Raw genomic sequence first — 18,411 nt, forward strand, 5'->3', positions numbered from 1 at the left:
AAAATAAACCAAGAAACAGCCCAACAGAGTGATAAAATTTGTTTCAGTCCCTAAACTTGCCAAAATACCACTGTCTTATTTTGCGCCTGATGCAAACTGTTTTCAGATGACTCAGTGCACTACTGTTCTGCAAACTGGGCAATGCAGACAGGATCCAAAACCTGCCTGAAGCAGGACTGGGGTTCCAATAGCAGTGCTGTGCAGTAACAGTGTTAGTAGGACACCACGAAAAGCCTCATTAACTTCAGATTTCAGCACTGAGGTTTGTGTAAAGAGGGGGTGCTTTGCCCATACACTTCAAATGGGATGATTAAACCCCACAAGTATTATCTTTATTTAGAAGATTTTAACTACTTTTTAAAATACAGTCATATTCCATCCTTGCATTTAGGTTTAGTGGTTTAGATGCTTGTAAAGGGCTAATGAAGACAGAAGTGGTAAAAATAATTTGTGTTAAAATCTTTTCCATTTTTAAAAAAATGTAAAGTATCATCAGCATTTTTAGTTTTGAAAAACTGTGATTCTTTCCTTGTTACAGCTCAAGCGTACTAAATTTTACACTATATAAATGATTACTCAAGCCCCAAAGCAGCAATTAAGCTCACAGAACGTCATCATAGCACTTATGGCTTGGGATGAAGAAGCTGTTAACACAGCCCCATGTACTTCTTACCTATGTAGCTGTCTTCCTCTTGGGGATTCTTCAGTGCTTAAGAAATAACTGTGCCCAAAAGATGAACAAAGTTAAACTCAGTTTGGTAAACTGTCTGATTTGGGTGGTGTTTAGAGAAGTGTGAGATGTCATAAAATTTTTTAAAATTAAAAGTTCCCAAATATACATAAAGATCAAATACTTATATATAAACCTAAGCTCCAAGATTAAACTTAGACCCAGTATACAGAGCAGTTATTTCAGATGCTATATGATTTCATACTAAACCAGTGACAAACACAGCATTTCATGGTTTCTGTTTAATTCCTGTAATGCCCAGGAGCTCCAGTAGCAACCAGGACCCCTTTCTGCATATTACAAATACAGAAGAGAAAGTTTCTTCTTCACTCCAAGAGTTTGCAATATAAATCCAAGGAGTAGAAAAAGGTCACAATGAAATTACATCATAAATTACAATATGCCTTATGATACCTGAAAGCCTTTTTGAGCTGTAGAACAACTTTTTCTTCTATCTAGAGACATAATCTAGCACTAGGCAATGGTTTACAGACAAGGTTGCATGGGTGGAAAAAGGCTTAGTAGAGCTGCTGCAAGAATATCCAGGCAAGTCCTTAGTGTTTCCCAGATGAGATCCCCACAAAGTTTCTGCTTGAATTGGCAGAAAGAGGGTAAGGACTGAGACAACCCACATGCACTCCGATACCTCTCTGCAGGCTGCGTGCATCCAGACCTCATTTTTTCTTCTGAACCTTAGAGAAGTAGCAAGAAATTCTCTATGGATATATTTTCAAAACCTGTGGAAGGACTGGTCAGAAAGGGTGTTTCTCCAATACCAGTGGAGATGACAGGCACTGTTGCAGACTTAAAAAGGTCCTTGCTCAAATATGATTTAAAGAAAATCAGGATTAGACAGATCTGTTTATTTTTTGCCATGTGCAGACACATGTGAAGATTAACCAAGGTCCACTGAAATTATGTGGAGCTTTCAGATGTTTTGTGTCAGTTCTGTACTCCCAACAATCACCAAGTATGTGCTGCATTTCCTTCCCACTACAGCACTAAGATGGGCTTTGGAAAGATTTCTCTCTGAGTGAGCTGGGCAAGAATCAGGGGTTTGGATAATCTCTCTATATAATTTGAATTTATGAGGTTGAATCAGATCCCCGAAGTCCAGAGACCTCATGCAGTAATGAAGTAAGCATGAAAACTGAAGATTTGGGGTTTTATCAAGTACTAAAAATTTACTATGACTACTTCTCTGGAATCCAGGAAAAAAGGCACCAAAATGTTATTACTGCTGCATTGTGTGCTGATTTACTTAAAAAACCGGAGTGAGTCAACTGATGTCACGGTACACTCCTTTTCCCTCTGCATAAAAGCGCACGCAGTAGTACACTGGCAGATAAATCGTCTTACAACTGCACTTTATGTACTCAGGAGTGTAAAATTTATGGTAATGCTCAAAAACGAAAGAAATATTGTTGCTTAGTTTTAGATATGCTATTTCCAGTTAAATGGATTCCACATTAATAACTCAGATATTTTCATAAACAAAGAGAATAGTGCTTACATCTTTTGAGTATTTTCATCATATGCCAGGATTTTGATAACTTCCCAGTTTCCCGATGTCAGGTGTCTCACACTGATTTGTTCACTTTTAGCCTGGAGAGAGATGGAAAACATTAACTTTCACCTTACTTGTTACATTTTTCTTTGCCTAGCAGGATTGTCTGCACATGTCGCTACTGATTACAGCTTTTTAAACTTTAATATGCAACGTAACATCTTTAAATCACAAACCTCACATTTTGACAGGCCTCAACTTCAAGTATCCTTTCCCTCCCATATATAAACTTTTCAAAGTCATTAAAATCGTCTCAGTTTTCATCACAATTTCTCTTTCAGTTGCCCACATGCCAACAAACAATAGAAGTCATATACTTCAAGATAAGGATCTTGTCGTTACACGTATTTTGTTTCTCTTAGTGTTTCTTTTCCTTTACAGTGGCATGGCAGGACAACCTGACTCAGACCCCTGTAACCAAAACTCCGCACCAGAGTGTGCTCACCAATTTTTCACGTTTCTCACACACTTGTGCTGAGCCAAGATTACTGCAAAGATGCTGTGCCAAGCTGGGACATCAACACCGCCAGGAGGCAAACCTCTACGAGGAATGCACTGCGCAAACTGAGACACAGAAGTCCATAGGACCTAAACCTATGTAAAGCCCCTGCTCCATCAGGCACTCTGGAGAAGTCTTTCTTTGTCCAGCGTCTATAAGGACAGACTCAGAGTAGCTCCAAATTTTGGCAACTGAACCCAATGCTTACAAGTTGGGGAGCACCCCTTGCTCTCTCTCATAAATTGTTTCAATCCTAGTGCGAGCCTAGAAAAATAACTGCTGCAAGGGGAAATTCAAAATCTCTCTCAAAGAAAGTGATGGCGGTTTTGTCAGCCAATGCACCAGGGACTGGATTAGGAAACATCAGGATGCACTGCGTATCTACCTTCACGCAAACCCAAACTCTGTGGCTGGAAGCTGCAGCAGACTCCTCATCAGACACAGGTTAAAGAAATTGAAACCTGAAGAGTGAGAAGCTCATCTGAGACTGCTTCCTAGTGCAAAAGGTAAAATTCTTGCTTAGGCTTCTGAAGATTAAAACTTCAACCATGAACATACTTGAAGAGTGTTTTTTCTGTACTAGGGCTATGATCGCTGGCCTGGACATAAAAACCCCTAGTTTTCAAATTCAGGACAAATGTTGTAAAGAAAAGAAGTGACACTTCAGCTTATATTTCAGCTTTAGTGGGTGAAACTGAGCAGCTGGAGTTACAAAGGAGGTCAGAGGGAGGATTTAATGGCGCTTTCTGGCCTTGTGCCCTGTGAATCCAGAGCACCAGCCCATACCTAATCATAGTGGCCTCAGTGGTTGTGGTCTACAAAAAATCATAAAGGCAAAGAAGTTTTTTTTTAATCCCTGTATTTTTGAACCATACCTTGTAAACTCTGAGCTCTACAGCAACAGCAGCAGTAACTAGAAAGCTGAAAATGCTCAAGGACACCTAGGAGACATGTCTTGAAATGGCAAGGCAGAAACAAATCCCTTAGAACTGATCTGTTTTCTAACAGATTCACAAGGAAAGAATGATGTAGTAACTCTACGACAAGTGTTGCAAGTACCAGCTGAAATCAGGACATTGTGTGAGGTGCTGTATATATGTTTATGATGAGGGTTCCCTTGTTCAGGCAGGTTCTGATATTCAGTGCTGTCTCCAGGAATTATTAAAATACGAATTAAGGATTTATTATAAGTGACTATTTCTCCTCTAGAAAAAGAGAAGCTGCAACTATTGAAAGAGAGATTTAAATACTGAGATCATAGAATCTAACAAGAAACAGCAATAAAAAGCCCAGCCAAGCGTTAATAAACATGGTTATTCTTCAAGGTTACAGCAATAATACATAATTTATGAAGCTTGCAGGAAGTTCTTGCCTTGATCCATTAAAGTTACTTTATAATTCTTATTTTGTGGTTGGACAAAAGAGATTTTCTAGAGTTGCAAAACCCTAAGTAAGAAATCTTTAGATACGTAACACATGATTCAATCCCATTTTGAGATTAGTGTCTTTTAAATATTTCATAAGTTACTAAAAGCATTTGAAAACAATAAAAAACACATCTAGCCATTCAGACAGTAAATAATATATGATAGACAGTAACCTTTTAAACAGTAACCTCCCCTTGCAAGAAGATTTAAATAGATGCTTCTGCTAACCTGCTTTGATGATATCATTGACACATGCTTTTCTAAAGTACAGTCAAGGAAATGCAGCCCAAGACCAACCATCATTTGTCAGCACTTGTTGTAAGATTGACAAATAAGCCTCAATGATTAAATTAATCTAAATCGAGCCATTAAAATTTGCTGCTTTCTCACTGCATGTTCACGTTGGTTCTCTGTTTTAACTTTCCTGCATCTATATCTATATGGAGTAGTATAGAGAAGTAATGAGAATCTGAATGCCAAATTCCAACATTTACCGAGCTCCATCATGAAAAAAATGCGATCATCTGGGTACCGGTGACCTGCTGCTTTAAATTCTGCGGGGCACCTATTATGCCGCTGTGGCTCTCACAAGGTGTGACAAACATCTGATGTGACAAAAGACTTTATGTGCAACGGTTAATATAATTTTTATGCCTCCATGTTTGCTTTAGAAATAATGGACAATCAGATTAATGCAGTGTGTAAAACACATCATATAAACACATTTCCTGTCCTTTATTGCTCTGTATCAGCCCCATTACCACACAGAATGTTGCTTATTGATGAATAATGGTTGATACATAGGATATCACATTTCCTCTTCCTCTCAGGAGCAGCTATATACTTAAAGCCAAATTTGTCATTGATGATACCATTCAGACTTGTTTAGTCATGGTGATGGTGGTCAAAATAGAAGTATTTTTGATTTTTGGAGCTGTGCAGTACCGAGGGCTCTAATTCTGCCTAAAAGGGATAGAATACCAAACTCTTAATCAAAAGCTTGACTTTAAACATTATTCTGGTAGGATTAAAAAATGTATTTAAAAGTAGGTATATATTTAATCATCTTATGGAATAGGAGCGGTCTTTATCTTTTGCTTAAATATTTTCTTGAATTAGGATCAAGTTTCCTGGGTTCTTTAGCAGTGAGAAATATCAGAGCCTACAGGTTTAAGCCAAATTTGATTGTAACATCCTTGGGAATGTTGCAAGTTAATTTCCAGATCTACATCATTATCATTTCACGTATTTTAAAGATACTTATTCATATTGGGAAAGAAACCAAAATAAGATTTGATTGACTAAACGGTTTTGCTCCGGTGTGAATTTTTGTGTGGTTACTCTATTAATACACCTTTACCAGATTGTCATCTAAGTTAGTGTTTTCTTTAGAAGACAGAATTTGACATGACTTTGATCCCTTTTTTCTTCTCTGATTCTTTCTTGATATATTTACTCTAGGGAATGAGTATCTTGTTCTTGCTTCTCCAGGTTAAATTTTCATCAAAGTTCTTTTGCTCTTGTTCTGTCTGCAGTACCCTGTGAACATATTTCAGACTTAATAAAGTTCATACCAGAACACTGTCATAAAGGGAGATAATAGAGTTGCCTGGTGCCAAGTCTGCTATTTTGATGTTTTGGGTACCTTGATAATCCCTCCTATGTCATATGGCTCTGGTAAAGTACCTGGATTAACGCTTTGCTGATTTAAATAGATGCCTTGGAGTGTTCCGTTCCAGGGCATAATTTACTTTATTAGTTCATCACAACTTCATACTGGTGACCTTCAAAGTCACAGTGCAAATTTATCTTCTTTCAGATTCTTCTTTGGAAAAAGTAATGACCCTGGGAAATGGAAGCCACTGGAAAATGTTGCAAAGGGTAATAAAAGAGTCCTAATTTTCACAAAATTTTAAGTTTTGGGTATTGCCTCCCTTTACTCTTGTAAGACCAGATTCTGAATATTCTGAATTGACATTTAAAATTATACTTATGCATATATAGTGTATATAAAGGGGGTAAAATCAGTGTTCCTGCAGGTCTCTTGAATTTCTGTGGCTATAAAACATTATTATTGATAGACGTGTTTAACAAGAAAACATCTCTGCTTGTCTATAGAGGTACAAAGAAAACATGAAATCTTCCAAAGAGAGTATTTTGGGTGTACTTTTCATTTACAGACTTTACATGCCACCACAGGAGAGGTCTAAGAAAAGAGAGAGAATTCCACTTATTCTGGAAGAAGTTATAAATATGTCCCTCCACACCGAATGACAACCTGGACAGGACAAATGACCACAACACAAGTGTTCAGGTTCTTTTGAAGCGAAAGCCTCTGCTTGGGTCATGTGTCTTCAGTAAAAGTCCTAGACGACCACCAGGATATTAAGAATAGCCTGAACCAAAACCTTACCTGAACAATAAACATGGCTATGTGGTGAAATTCGCCCCGGCCTCCCTGCTTCACTGGGACAGTCATGAAGAACTTACTGCCATCCTTGGAGAAAACTGGTTCTTCGTTCTATAAATGTACGATTGTGTTAGTTTGTCACCCTTTCCATTAAACTTCTTAACAAAACAGATTAGGTTTTTTGTCTCCATGGTTTTGGTAGTTGCTGTGCTCATAAGACAATTGGAGAAAAAAGCTTAGATTTTAAATATATTCTGCTAAGATTAACAAAAATGTGGTGGCTAAAGCTAAATGTAGTTCACACCAGTAGTTACCATTGTGCAACCTTGTCCTAAAGCACGGGTTACAGCCCTTGCAAAACTCTCCCTCCCAATGAAAGGTCTGGTAGTCTCATCCCTAATGCAGCAGGACTTTCTGGGATATGTTCCTTCACAGACATACAATTAATGACAGAGATAAGTCCTACTAGTGATGAGGAGAACAAATGTTTCCGTGGCCTGGACTCAATGAAACATTACCAAGTACATGCTTAACACGCACTGATTTTGATAAAGTTGTACGGAAAAAATAAGTACATTGAAGTGATATTTTGAATCATGTTCTTACCATGAATTGTAGCCTGATGTGATACCATCTCTTCATGTCTAACTTTACACAGAAATATTAAACAGCTTGCTATAAAAGCATAGTTTTTTTTAAAATGATTTCTCATTTGCACATTGCAAAATGAAGCCTGAAATGTATTTTAAATAGAATGTGTTTCATCCATTTATTGGACAGCTCTTCTGAAGCTATGAAAATGGAATCATCTGCTGACATATTAGTTCAACATATTGTTCTGGGTATGAATTTAGAAATATTATTCTTATGCATTCCAATTATAGCCTGTATGACCTCAGATCTTTGAACTCCTTTGGGTTTAATTTGGTGAGGTTATTTTTTAATCAGAAAAAAATCAGCACAGTATATAGGACATGCTTGGAATGGGATTCATCTGATGCATCTTTAACCATCCAAGAGTTAGGGAGTTAATCAGCTGGTCATGTAAGTGCTTACTTAACTGAATGCAGAAAGATCAAAAACTGAAGGGAATATTGCCACCAAACCCCAGACACACGTCTCATTTCGAAGGGTTGAATTGCTCGCTGGAAGTACGTATCTCTTTCCACCACTGGCCCAGTCAGCCAGATCGCAAAATGTCCTCTGCATGATGCTAAGTGACAGGATTCCCACTACCACAGAAACAAGGTGCCATTTGCATGTTTACACAGACACTGCTATAATCCTCAGCTGTTAAATTAGTTTAGGATCCTAAAAAGTATTCAATTTTAAAAGGAATGGATTTTAATAGCTTATAAAAACCATATAATTAAATAAAAATGACAACTAAGCAATTACACATTATATACCCAGAAACAGCATTTATACTATACCTGTTTAGGAAGCCACAGGTCTGACTGCATTTCGTATTTCTAAAAAAGAAAAAATTGCCGTTATGGAATAGCAATAGATCAAAAATATTTCCCACATTCAGCAAAAGGTCTCTAGCTATTTCATGGGTTTTTTTTCTACTGTGTTACAATCTTCACATCTCTTCATTGCCACTTACATTGAAACAAACGATAATTTAATTACAAAGTCAGCTGCTTTATTCAGAGTTTTTGGTAGAACACCACAGGGGACCTAAGAATGCCCTTTTCAGTTCTTTCTGATTAGCTATCAAGAAGCTTTACACAGGCAGTTCTATTTGTTTTTTACCTCTAGGCATCATCTGACAACTGGATATTTTAGGTCCTTCATCAACACTGGGCAAACAGCCAGCATCAAGCTCAAATTGTGAGACCTTTTCAAATCACAATCCCTTGCTTTAATGGGTTGTAGTGTGGCATTAGTAAAGAGAAAAAATAAATGCAAATGATTGTGGTTTATTGGTCACACTCATATTTCACATCATGCCATCTAAAAAAACCCTCCAAATACCATGCACATATTGTTGGGAAAAAATATAGAATATACATCAACTGTTGTAAATTGTCACAGTCATGCTGAAGTCATGAAAATTTATTAGCTATAGAAGCATCTGTACATATATGGCCTGAAAAATGAGAAATCTGTAGCTACTACAGCAGCTGGTTTTATACAGCACTTTTTGGAATTGAGAACATGTGCAAAATGCTAAAAAAAAAAAAAAAAAAGTTTACAGTTGAAATCAAATGGTGTGATACTAAGTTAAATCCTCACAATAAGGCTTTTCTTCATCCATTACTGAATTCAAAAGCATCACCTATCCCAGCAGATGCAGCACAGGAACCATCCAGGGTTACAAGCATGAGCCCGGTCTGAGCTGCGCTCACGATGGTGACACTGCATTGCTATCCTTCCATCTAAAAAGGCCCTTTGCTGCACTTTAAATCTTCTGAGTGGGACTTCTCAGTCTCTCTCTGTTATATCATGTTCTGGATTACAGCTCCCTGGATATCTGCTTCAGACAAGTCCAACTGACCTTGGAGCACATAAGGGTTTCCCTTCAGAAGCAACCGCTCACAGTGGTTCATGACGGACTTTCTTAATAAAAGGGCACAAGGTTTGCAGGAACCAGGTGAAAAGCAACCCAATCAACAAATCTCCATGTTCACAATCTTAATCCATAGTTCGGGGACTTATTCGCAGTTTCTGAGCCAGGAAGAGCAACCTGCACTATGTAGCAAAAGAAGCAGACGAGCTTGGAAATAATCCCTAACACTTTAACATGACTGACTTCAGTTGTAGACACTGATGGGAGCCTTTTGACTCAGAGGCCAAACTTAGACCCACATTAATCACTCATAACCATTTACACTGCCAAATTATACCCTCTACTTTGGAGCATCTGTTGGTACTGATATTAGCATGTATAGAAAATATTTATACTTTTAGCCAGTTCTAGGAAGAGAGTGTGACTCAGAATTGGGAGAGTGGCCAACTGCATTCAAGATGCAAGATTGACTGTGAAAACGAAGAGATGTAATGCAGGAGTGTCAGAAGTCAAAGTCTGGGTCAAGGGATGGGATGTGGCTGGATTCAAAAAGAAAAATGTATTTCAGCCTGGCTTACACTCAAAATGAAATATCCCTCTTGCCTTTCAATTTCATTTTTTTGTAAAGTTATTTAATTCTGCTATTGAATTTGCAGGAATTACCAGAATGTTACACCTTTTCCTTAAACATATGTAAGCTGTGAGAGACAGAAAGATCTGAAATGAAACTCTGTAGGGGGAGAGAGGAAAAACCAGACAGCTGAAAATATCTGATGGAAGACAAGCTTGTCACTGCGCTAGCTATATCCAAAGTACACGATGTTCAGCAACTGCAGTTTCCACTGAAGTTAATGAATGAACAAAGCTTAGTAATTCTGAAAATGTCACTCAAAGTTGCTAATTGCATGAAATAATTTCACCAGATTTGGAATTTTCTCACATCCATTTCCTCCCTGTTGACTAATTATCTTCAGCTTGTAACTACTGCATCTGCAAACTGATTTACAAAAATCTTTTCCTGAATATGAAAACAAAATGCAGGAAGAAACCTTGAAAAGAGAGCTTAGGAAAAAATGCAACTTACCCTGCTGCAAGCCCCAGTTGTGGTTTCACAAACCGTAAGGATGGAGATATTCTGAGGTCTGTTTAACCATCTCACCACAGCCTTGGTGTTGCTTACCCATTTCACCATGGTGATGTAATATTCCCTAAGTAAACATTTGAAAACACAATGATGTTCAGATCATTCCTATTTCAGATTAGATTTTTTTTTAAAAAAATATATATAGTTCATCAAATGCTGGATTTGTACTGCATGACAGCATCAGTACTGAGGGATGGAAAAAATAACCCCAAATGCCCAGCATCTGTGTTCCTACAAGTGGGAAGGCTCAGTCCTAGTGTGCTGTTCCCCTGGGAAATCCATACTCCATTAGCACCTCCTTCTCAGCCATTTGTAATACATAAACTTTACCAACTGCGAAACATATACTTGTGAAACATGTTTGCGAATACACGTGAACCATGTCCTTGCCAGCCAGCTTAAAAACAAACGCTAAATTCCAACAGAAGCCAGTATCTTCCTCTACCAAATACCTTCAGAAGACACACATTTTGGCAAAAGAATCCAGCCCTACTGCCAAACAAAAAAACCCCACGTCTGTAAGTCTGTAATGTTACAATGCAGGAGAGACCACTTTAAAATGTCACTTGTTATAAAATAACAAGTATTTTATAATGGGACTTCTGCATAAAAGGGAAGTCACACTCAGTATCAGCGCATGCCAGCTTCTGTTTTAAACAAGTAGCTCATAATGTTGGTCAAATTGTCTGTCCGTCACTGACCCTGGCTGAGCAAGAGAGGCTTCCTAGGCACAGACTCATGGTATGGAGTATCTGCCTCCCTCCTCCCAAAATCCTGCTAGGCTGTCAGACTGAGGATGTTACAGAGGAAGACCTGTTGCAGCTTGTCGTCCCAGCCAGGCTATCTGCTTCTCTTCTCTTCTGGTGGCAGCTGGCAGCTTTCGCATTCCAGCTGTGTTATGGCAACAGTGGAGCAAACTTGTCTGGAAACTCATCTCCCCTTTAAAACAAGGGGCTTAGCTTGCATACAATTAAGCTTTTAATCTAATACTGATGGACTTCTCATTACTCTTTGACAACACATATTTAATTACACATTCAAAAGACTTCTTACTAGACCAAAGATGCTAAGCAGCGCCAACAGCAAAGTTGTGTACAACTCTGATGCTGCACACAGGAGATGCAGGAGACAGCAATTCACTGCAGCTTCACCCAGCCTCAGTCTGGTGCTATATTTGAAGAACACAGCTGAACAACCCAATATGCACAACTTTCTTTTGGCTTTTATGTTTGACTTTTAGTAAGACACATATTTTCACGTGTGGACACCAGAATGATGACTAGAAACAGTGACTTCAGGTATATTCTGTTGATCTGCTTGAGGGTAGGGAGGCTCTACAGAGGGGTCTGGACAGGCTGGATCTATGGGCTGAGGCCAGTTGTATGAGGTTCAACAAGGCCAAGTGCCGGGTCCTGCACTTGGGTCACAACAACCCCATGCAGCGCTACAGGCTTGGGGAAGAGTGGCTGGAAAGCTGCCCGGCAGAAAAAGACCTGGGGGTGCTGGTTGGCAGCTGGCTGAACAGGAGCTGGCAGTGTGCCCAGGTGGCCAACAAGGCCAACGGCATCCTGGCCTGTATCAGAAATAGTGTGGCCAGCAGGAGCAGGGAAGTGATCGTCCCCCTGTACTGGGCACTGGTGAGGCCGCACCTCGAGTGCTGTGTTCAGTTTTGGGCCCCTCACTACAGGAAAGACATGGAGGTGCTGGAGCGTGTCCAGAGAAGGGCAACCAAGCTGGTGAGGGGCCTGGAGCACAAGTCTTATGAGGAGCGGCTGAGGGAACTGGGGCTGTTTAGTCTGGAGAAGAGGAGGCTGAGGGGAGACCTCATCGCTCTCTACAGCTACCTGAAAGGAGTTTGTAGTGAAGTGGGTACTGGTCTCTTCTATCGAGTAACTAGTGATAGGACAAGAGGAAGTGGCCTCAAGTTGAGGCAAGGGAGGTTTAGATTGGATATTAGGAAAAATTTCTTCATTGAAAGGGTTATCAAGCATTGGAACAGGCTGCCCAGGGAAGTGGTTGAGTCACCATCCCTGGAGGTGTTTAAAAGATGTGCAGATGTGGCACTTAGGGACATGGTTTAGTGGTGGACTTGGTAGTGTTAAGTTGACAGTTGGACTTGATAATCTTAAAGGTCTTTTCCAACTGAAATGATTCTATGATAACATGGTTTTCAGTTTAAAAAGCTTTTTAACTTACTGAGGAGCAAAAATGTATGCCAAAGGTAACACAAGATCTAACACAAGCCCAGGTGACACAGCCAACAAAGCAATGATCCAACAAACAAGCCAAAGATTGCAACACCAAATCGCAGATAACTGGTTCCCCACAGCAGAACTCAAGAAACAAGAGTTGAAAGCTTCTCCCTCTGCACTTGTGCCTTCATAAGACCATCCAAAACCACTGCAACTGTGCATACAGAAGCTTGAAGATAGACAAAATGATATGTTGAAAACATGTATATAAGGACTGCTTCCCTCTGCTGGTACTTAGACACCAAGGTAAGACAGCATCCACTGACAACAAAGCCCCAATTACCCCAAACTAAATTCTACAAAATAGAGCCTGAGCTGTTCCATTTGAAAAAGTCTTCAGTGAGGGAAGGGAACAGGAGATTTAATCAGTCAGAATCCAGCAGATATAGTAATTAATAGTCCAAATCAAACCATAACATTATCTGACATAAACTCTTTGATCATTGAAGTGAAAGCAAAAGATCATTTAAAAAATTCACTACATTATGACTTGTTTATCAGAAGTGTAATATAGCGTATATACATATATATATATATGTAGAAAGACACACTGTTCTGAAATTAAATGCTGTCTCCAGGTAATGTTCCTTTCTAATTCACAGTTTTGCAGTTAATCTATTGTCTCACATATACAGTGCACTTACACACATACAGAGTACTGGCATTGTTGCAGGTCAACAGATATAACCAAGTCAAAGTTTGTAGAAGAAAATTGTATGTTTTATTAGATTTGCTGATACAGTTGAATAAAACCAAAGAAGCCTGCAGGGCAAAACCTGTTTTAGTTCTGAGAAAGCTGCTATCAGTTTGTGTCTCCAAACTTATCAGGCTTTTTTTGCAACTAATCTATTGTTCTAGTAATGAAAATAAGCACTCTCTCTTTCCCTCCAGACCCAAATACACAAATGTATTGGGATTACTGGACCCTCTGCATCTGCACATACATTAAGTTTCCTCACAACATCACTTTAAAGAGGAAAGATGATGATTGCTTTCTGGACAAAGGACTGAAGCAAGATATTAATTACAAATTTACACTCATTTTAGATCCTTAATTTGATACCCATTTAATTAGGTGCTCTACAGCACTTTGCATGTTCAGAGCACAACTTTCATCCTTGTTCAGGAACATTTCTTAAATCAGACAGTGGATTAATTTACTGCATGTCCAAAGAGTAACAAACACAATTACTGATCACCTGTGCAATGTTAGTTTAAACTCACTGCATCCCACAGGGGCTGTGTGGCAGAGACAGAATCTACTTTTAGCATTCAATTGGCCTAATAAGAGTGGACTTTTCTCTCTTTTATTCAAGCTGCGTCTCCTCACCCCACTCCTAACTTTCTTTTTCCTACACTTTGTGTAGCCAGTTCCAGGTTTCTCCTTATGGATCCCTTTTCTCACAGTAGGGGCACTGCAAGGTGATCATGGGAACCATAAAACCCATTTGTTGATACCCATCTCCTCTATCCCCACCATCTCACCAGCGCTCAGGGTTCCCACTGAAATCCCCAATTGTCAAGAAAACCTCATTCAATTCCTGCCTTATCAACTTGCCTTTTTGTTTTTTAGCCAGTCCCCATTTCATGGTCTAATCAAGTTTTCATCTCAGACTTTTTAGAGTCTCTTCCCCCTCATCTGCCCTGGGATTTTTTCCTTTCAGAATTCCCAAGAGTTAGCTTTCTTGTTTACTCTGTATAAAAGTGGACAGAAAACATGGAAAACACTGAGAAGGCAGTCTCTCTACCACAGCATCCCATGATCACTCAATATTGAAGGAGCTTGTACATGATTTTATTCTAAGCTGGATTGAACCAGGCAATGCACAGAAACAAGAGCTTCAAGCTCCTTGACCGGACAGAGAGCTACTTCTGATTCCACATTCGGTATTTCAATCTGTTGCTTGGCTTCAAATTGGCCAAAGGTATATAAGGTAATCACTATAAAGAAGGTACAGCTTTCCCTTAGGCCTGTGAAGCAGGAACTTGACATGTATATGTCAGCTCAACAGCAGGAGCTGGAACACCTCCTGTGTGCCAAGGAGGTGCTGCACACTGAGAAAGGTCAGGTCTTGGGGTCTAAGAGGGATGGAGGATATTCATTGAGAAAAAAATTTCCAAATGTAGGTGTTAAGAAAGCAAATGACTTTCCTGAGCATATGGCAATTAACTTTTTTCCAAAAACTTGGAACTTGATGAAATCTGGATTCATTTTTCACTGCTGATAAAAGAACATGTTAAATATCAGAGGTGTTTATCATTCTTTGCCAAGCTTGAAGACCCAATTTTTTTTATGTTTCTTTCTTACTGAATGTTTTCTTTTATTTTGATTATCTCAACTGATACACAGTTCTATGGAGGTAGTTTAACATTTTGCTAATACATTTATCATCACTCAAGAATGTCCAGCACGTCTTGTTTCACTTGTAAGTTTTGGGATGCTTGTGACTGGAAAGATATGTATGTGTATCTTGCTGGCTGTGATTGTAAGTGCTTAGCAAAGTCAACAGAGACAATAAGCTGAACAAAGGAAAGGGATTTGCACTGCATTACACTGGAAGCATACTTACAATCATAATTAAATTTGAACATTAGATACTTAGATTTGAAATAGACAGAATAACATGATGGAAAAATAACCCACAGTATTAAACTTAAAAATAAGAAACTGTTCAAGAAAAAGAGTCAAACTTTGTGACTTCATACTATTCCCTATAAGGAAGAAATCTGTTCTAACTTTAAGCCAATGAGCTGATTATGAGAGAAATCTGCTTATAAGAATAGCTGGAAGACATTCAACATTTATGGCAATGGAAAAAGGAACCTTACTTTTGTTGATGGTTTTAATAGATTTGGATTAGGATAATAAATACAACACGGTTCAGCTAAAGAGAGCCAACCTATTATGCTCTACTAGTTTGCTGGCAGGTTGTTATCCAAGAAGGTAAACAACAGAAACTTGCCCCATGCACAATGCTCTAGAATATTTACTATATTCTTCAATTATTTATATTGTTGTATATTGAAAAGCGTATGACAATTTACAGATACTAATAGAAAATGTCATTCTCAGAAACACACATGGAAAACACCACAAATAGAGACATGACCTGCAAGGTAGCTAAGGTAATTACAGTTTGCTAGTATTTTGGTATACTTTGCATGACTTTATGCATACATCGATGGATGTACTGCAGTTTTCTTCCGAGACTAAGCCACAGGTATTTGGTTGGAAGGAGCTTTTCTAGCTCCCCTTCCCACGGGTGCTGGTGGCCACCATCCTAGCCAGGCTAACAGGCTCTGCTCCCCATTTCCTCACAACAAGGGCGCGCTGTCGTCTCCTGTTCAGCCCCAACCACAAACCCTTGGCAGGGTGGCTGGGCAGGCAGCCGCGTCCCAGCCCCCGCTGACCCAGCGGCTTCTCCTGTCCCACGTGCAAAATTTGCATTTCTTCCCACTGAACGGGGAAGGGAATAATCAATAATACCTTGGCATTGTGTGGGAAAGCTTCAATAAAATAAAGTCTGAATATATTTTTACCCTGTAGGCTTTGGCTGAATAGATTACAGCCGTTTGCTATAAGGTATGATAGTGAATTAATCCTTTACATTAACCTTGTGAGATAGTATTGTTATTGCCAAGTTACAGAAGAGGGGAGGGGCAGAAGCGTGAAAGAAGCGACTAGACACAGCATAGCTCAGAAAAGCTGAAAGTAAACCCCAGTTTTCTTAATAGAAAATTACACACGCCCCATCTTTCCCATTTCTAGTTAGAATCAAATAAGCTTTCTATTCCAAAGCAAGGCTCAGATAAACTGCCTGCCAGAAGTATAAAACTAACCCTTCTAGATTCAAAAGGTGATTTCAAACTAGAAGTACATAAATATCCAAATTATTGTTTTTTATTTGGACAAGCATGGATAATAAAAACATTGGTGAGGCTTGTAAGTGCATTATTTGAATTTACGCAAACTCAATTTCTTAAGTGTTTCCAGTTCCATTATAAAAGATTAATTAAAAACAATGAAAATGATTTAAATCTGTCATACAAAGTCAGAAGGGTCTGACCGTTTATTTGAGTCTCTTTAAAAGCAGGTATATATGAAATGAGAATGTGATATCTAGCATTTTTTCAGACATTTAAATACTATTGGAAAAAGTAAGAAAAAGAACTGACTTAATTTCTTATAGTGCATTTTAAAACTACCTGGTGGCAGTGGCTGGGAGCAGTGCAGAGCCAATGCAGCTTGCTCACTATGGCTGGGAATGGGGAAAGCAAGCAGTGGATGACCCCCACGCAGAGACTTTCAAGAGCTAATACACAGTACTAGTAGAAAAATCTTTTCTTCATGTATGGAAGCACAGCTCTACTCTAACTCAACTGCAACTTCTTTTATGTGTTATCTCATTTTGTCTCTGTCTTAGCGATTTCCACTTTGGAAAAGAAATGAAATTTTTCTGCCTGACAGGTCTAAATTCAAGCATAGGTTTTGAAAAATCAGCCTCCATAATTTCTTAATATTATATTAATATCTTATATCTAAATATCACCAGTTACAAGGATTCTTCAGGTGTCCTAAGTTACAGTGGTTTGAACTGACCGCTTGCACACCATATTGCTTCTTCAAGATATGCAGCAGGAGGCGAGTATTAGCTTTCCAACTGAACTTCAGGAGTTGGCAGTGTACGAATGCACACATATTTCATCTTACATGTATATTGGCTTTCTAGGACTAATGAGGAAAAAACCCTGCAGCAGCAAATCATGTTTGCCACTGAAGAAAACATAATGTAATTGTACACATGGAATAGAAACATGAAGGGGGAAACGGGAATTGCACAGAATATAACCATATGTTTAAAGGAAGACTGTCAGTCTTTTGTGGCATTAGCAATGCACAGTAGATGGTAAATTTTTCCACAGAATAAAACTTTCAGGAGTAAATTTACAAATGTTATTGCTATCTTTATATCAGAATAACCTGAACAAAACTTGGGAAATACTAGCAAGCACCTTTATAGAATCACTGCAAGCAGTAAATGAAGGTGGGACATTGAATTTACTCTTACTTCAAGTTCCCAGATGCCCTTAAAATCAGGGAAACAGTTTTCTGTCTTCAGAGGTCCTGTGCTGCACACAATTTGGGGAGAATCTGAATGTTACTTTTTACGGTTATAAATAACAGAAACCTCATTCCCTACCCATTTGTGTGGTTTCTCTCTGTAGGACCGAATCTCTCCCATAACAGCAGTTGGTTATGACTTGTACAATACATATTTCCAAAATGCTTCTGCCTTGAAAGATCCATAGAACTTTATATGATAGTGTCCCATGCCATTTAATTCTAAGTCCCATTACCTATTTACTAACAACCCCATAATGAATTGATTAGAAAGATACTGGAAAAAAACATGACCACTAAAAGTAGCTACTACTTTTATTAAAAAAACCTCCCAACCATTACAAACTCCAAAGATTTCCACTCTAGAAAGGCCTGTTCAAAGCTTATTCTTCATACCTGTATATATAGATATATGGATATATATGGATTGATGACCACTGTGATGACTGACTGCTACTCAAACCCAGAGTCAGAATGCAAGATTTAGAGTGTACTTGGCTGACAACTATATAATTTTTCTAAATTTTATAGCATAGACATTATACCTTAATAGCTAAAATTAAGATGAAACTAAGTTTTTTCCAGGTTTAAATAGTTTTACTCTGTCTTCTGATACAGCAGCAAAACAGTATTTTAAACATGAATATTATTTCAATTAAACAGCAACAGTATCTTTATCAAGGACTCAAAAATTTGGCAAAGATGCCCCTTAAGGCTCACAAAAGAAATTCCACAAATTGAACTA

The 18,411-nt window shown here is 38.6% G+C and overlaps 1 protein-coding gene across 1 annotated transcript in view; it reads right to left on the reverse strand.

Annotated features, from left to right (window-relative positions):
* Positions 1-18,411, reverse strand: part of DPP10 (dipeptidyl peptidase like 10) — a 295,187-nt gene that overhangs the window by 27,454 nt on the left and 249,322 nt on the right. The window contains exons 11-15 of the mRNA XM_075029375.1: positions 10,233-10,356; positions 8,067-8,105; positions 6,637-6,744; positions 2,244-2,335; positions 674-721 (exon numbers count right to left, since the gene is read on the reverse strand). Coding sequence (XP_074885476.1) covers positions 674-721; positions 2,244-2,335; positions 6,637-6,744; positions 8,067-8,105; positions 10,233-10,356 — 411 coding nt within the window. The remainder of the gene's footprint in view (positions 1-673; positions 722-2,243; positions 2,336-6,636; positions 6,745-8,066; positions 8,106-10,232; positions 10,357-18,411) is intronic.

Source organism: Buteo buteo, chromosome 5, assembly GCF_964188355.1.
Source record: "Buteo buteo chromosome 5, bButBut1.hap1.1, whole genome shotgun sequence".
NCBI lineage: Eukaryota > Metazoa > Chordata > Aves > Accipitriformes > Accipitridae > Buteo > Buteo buteo.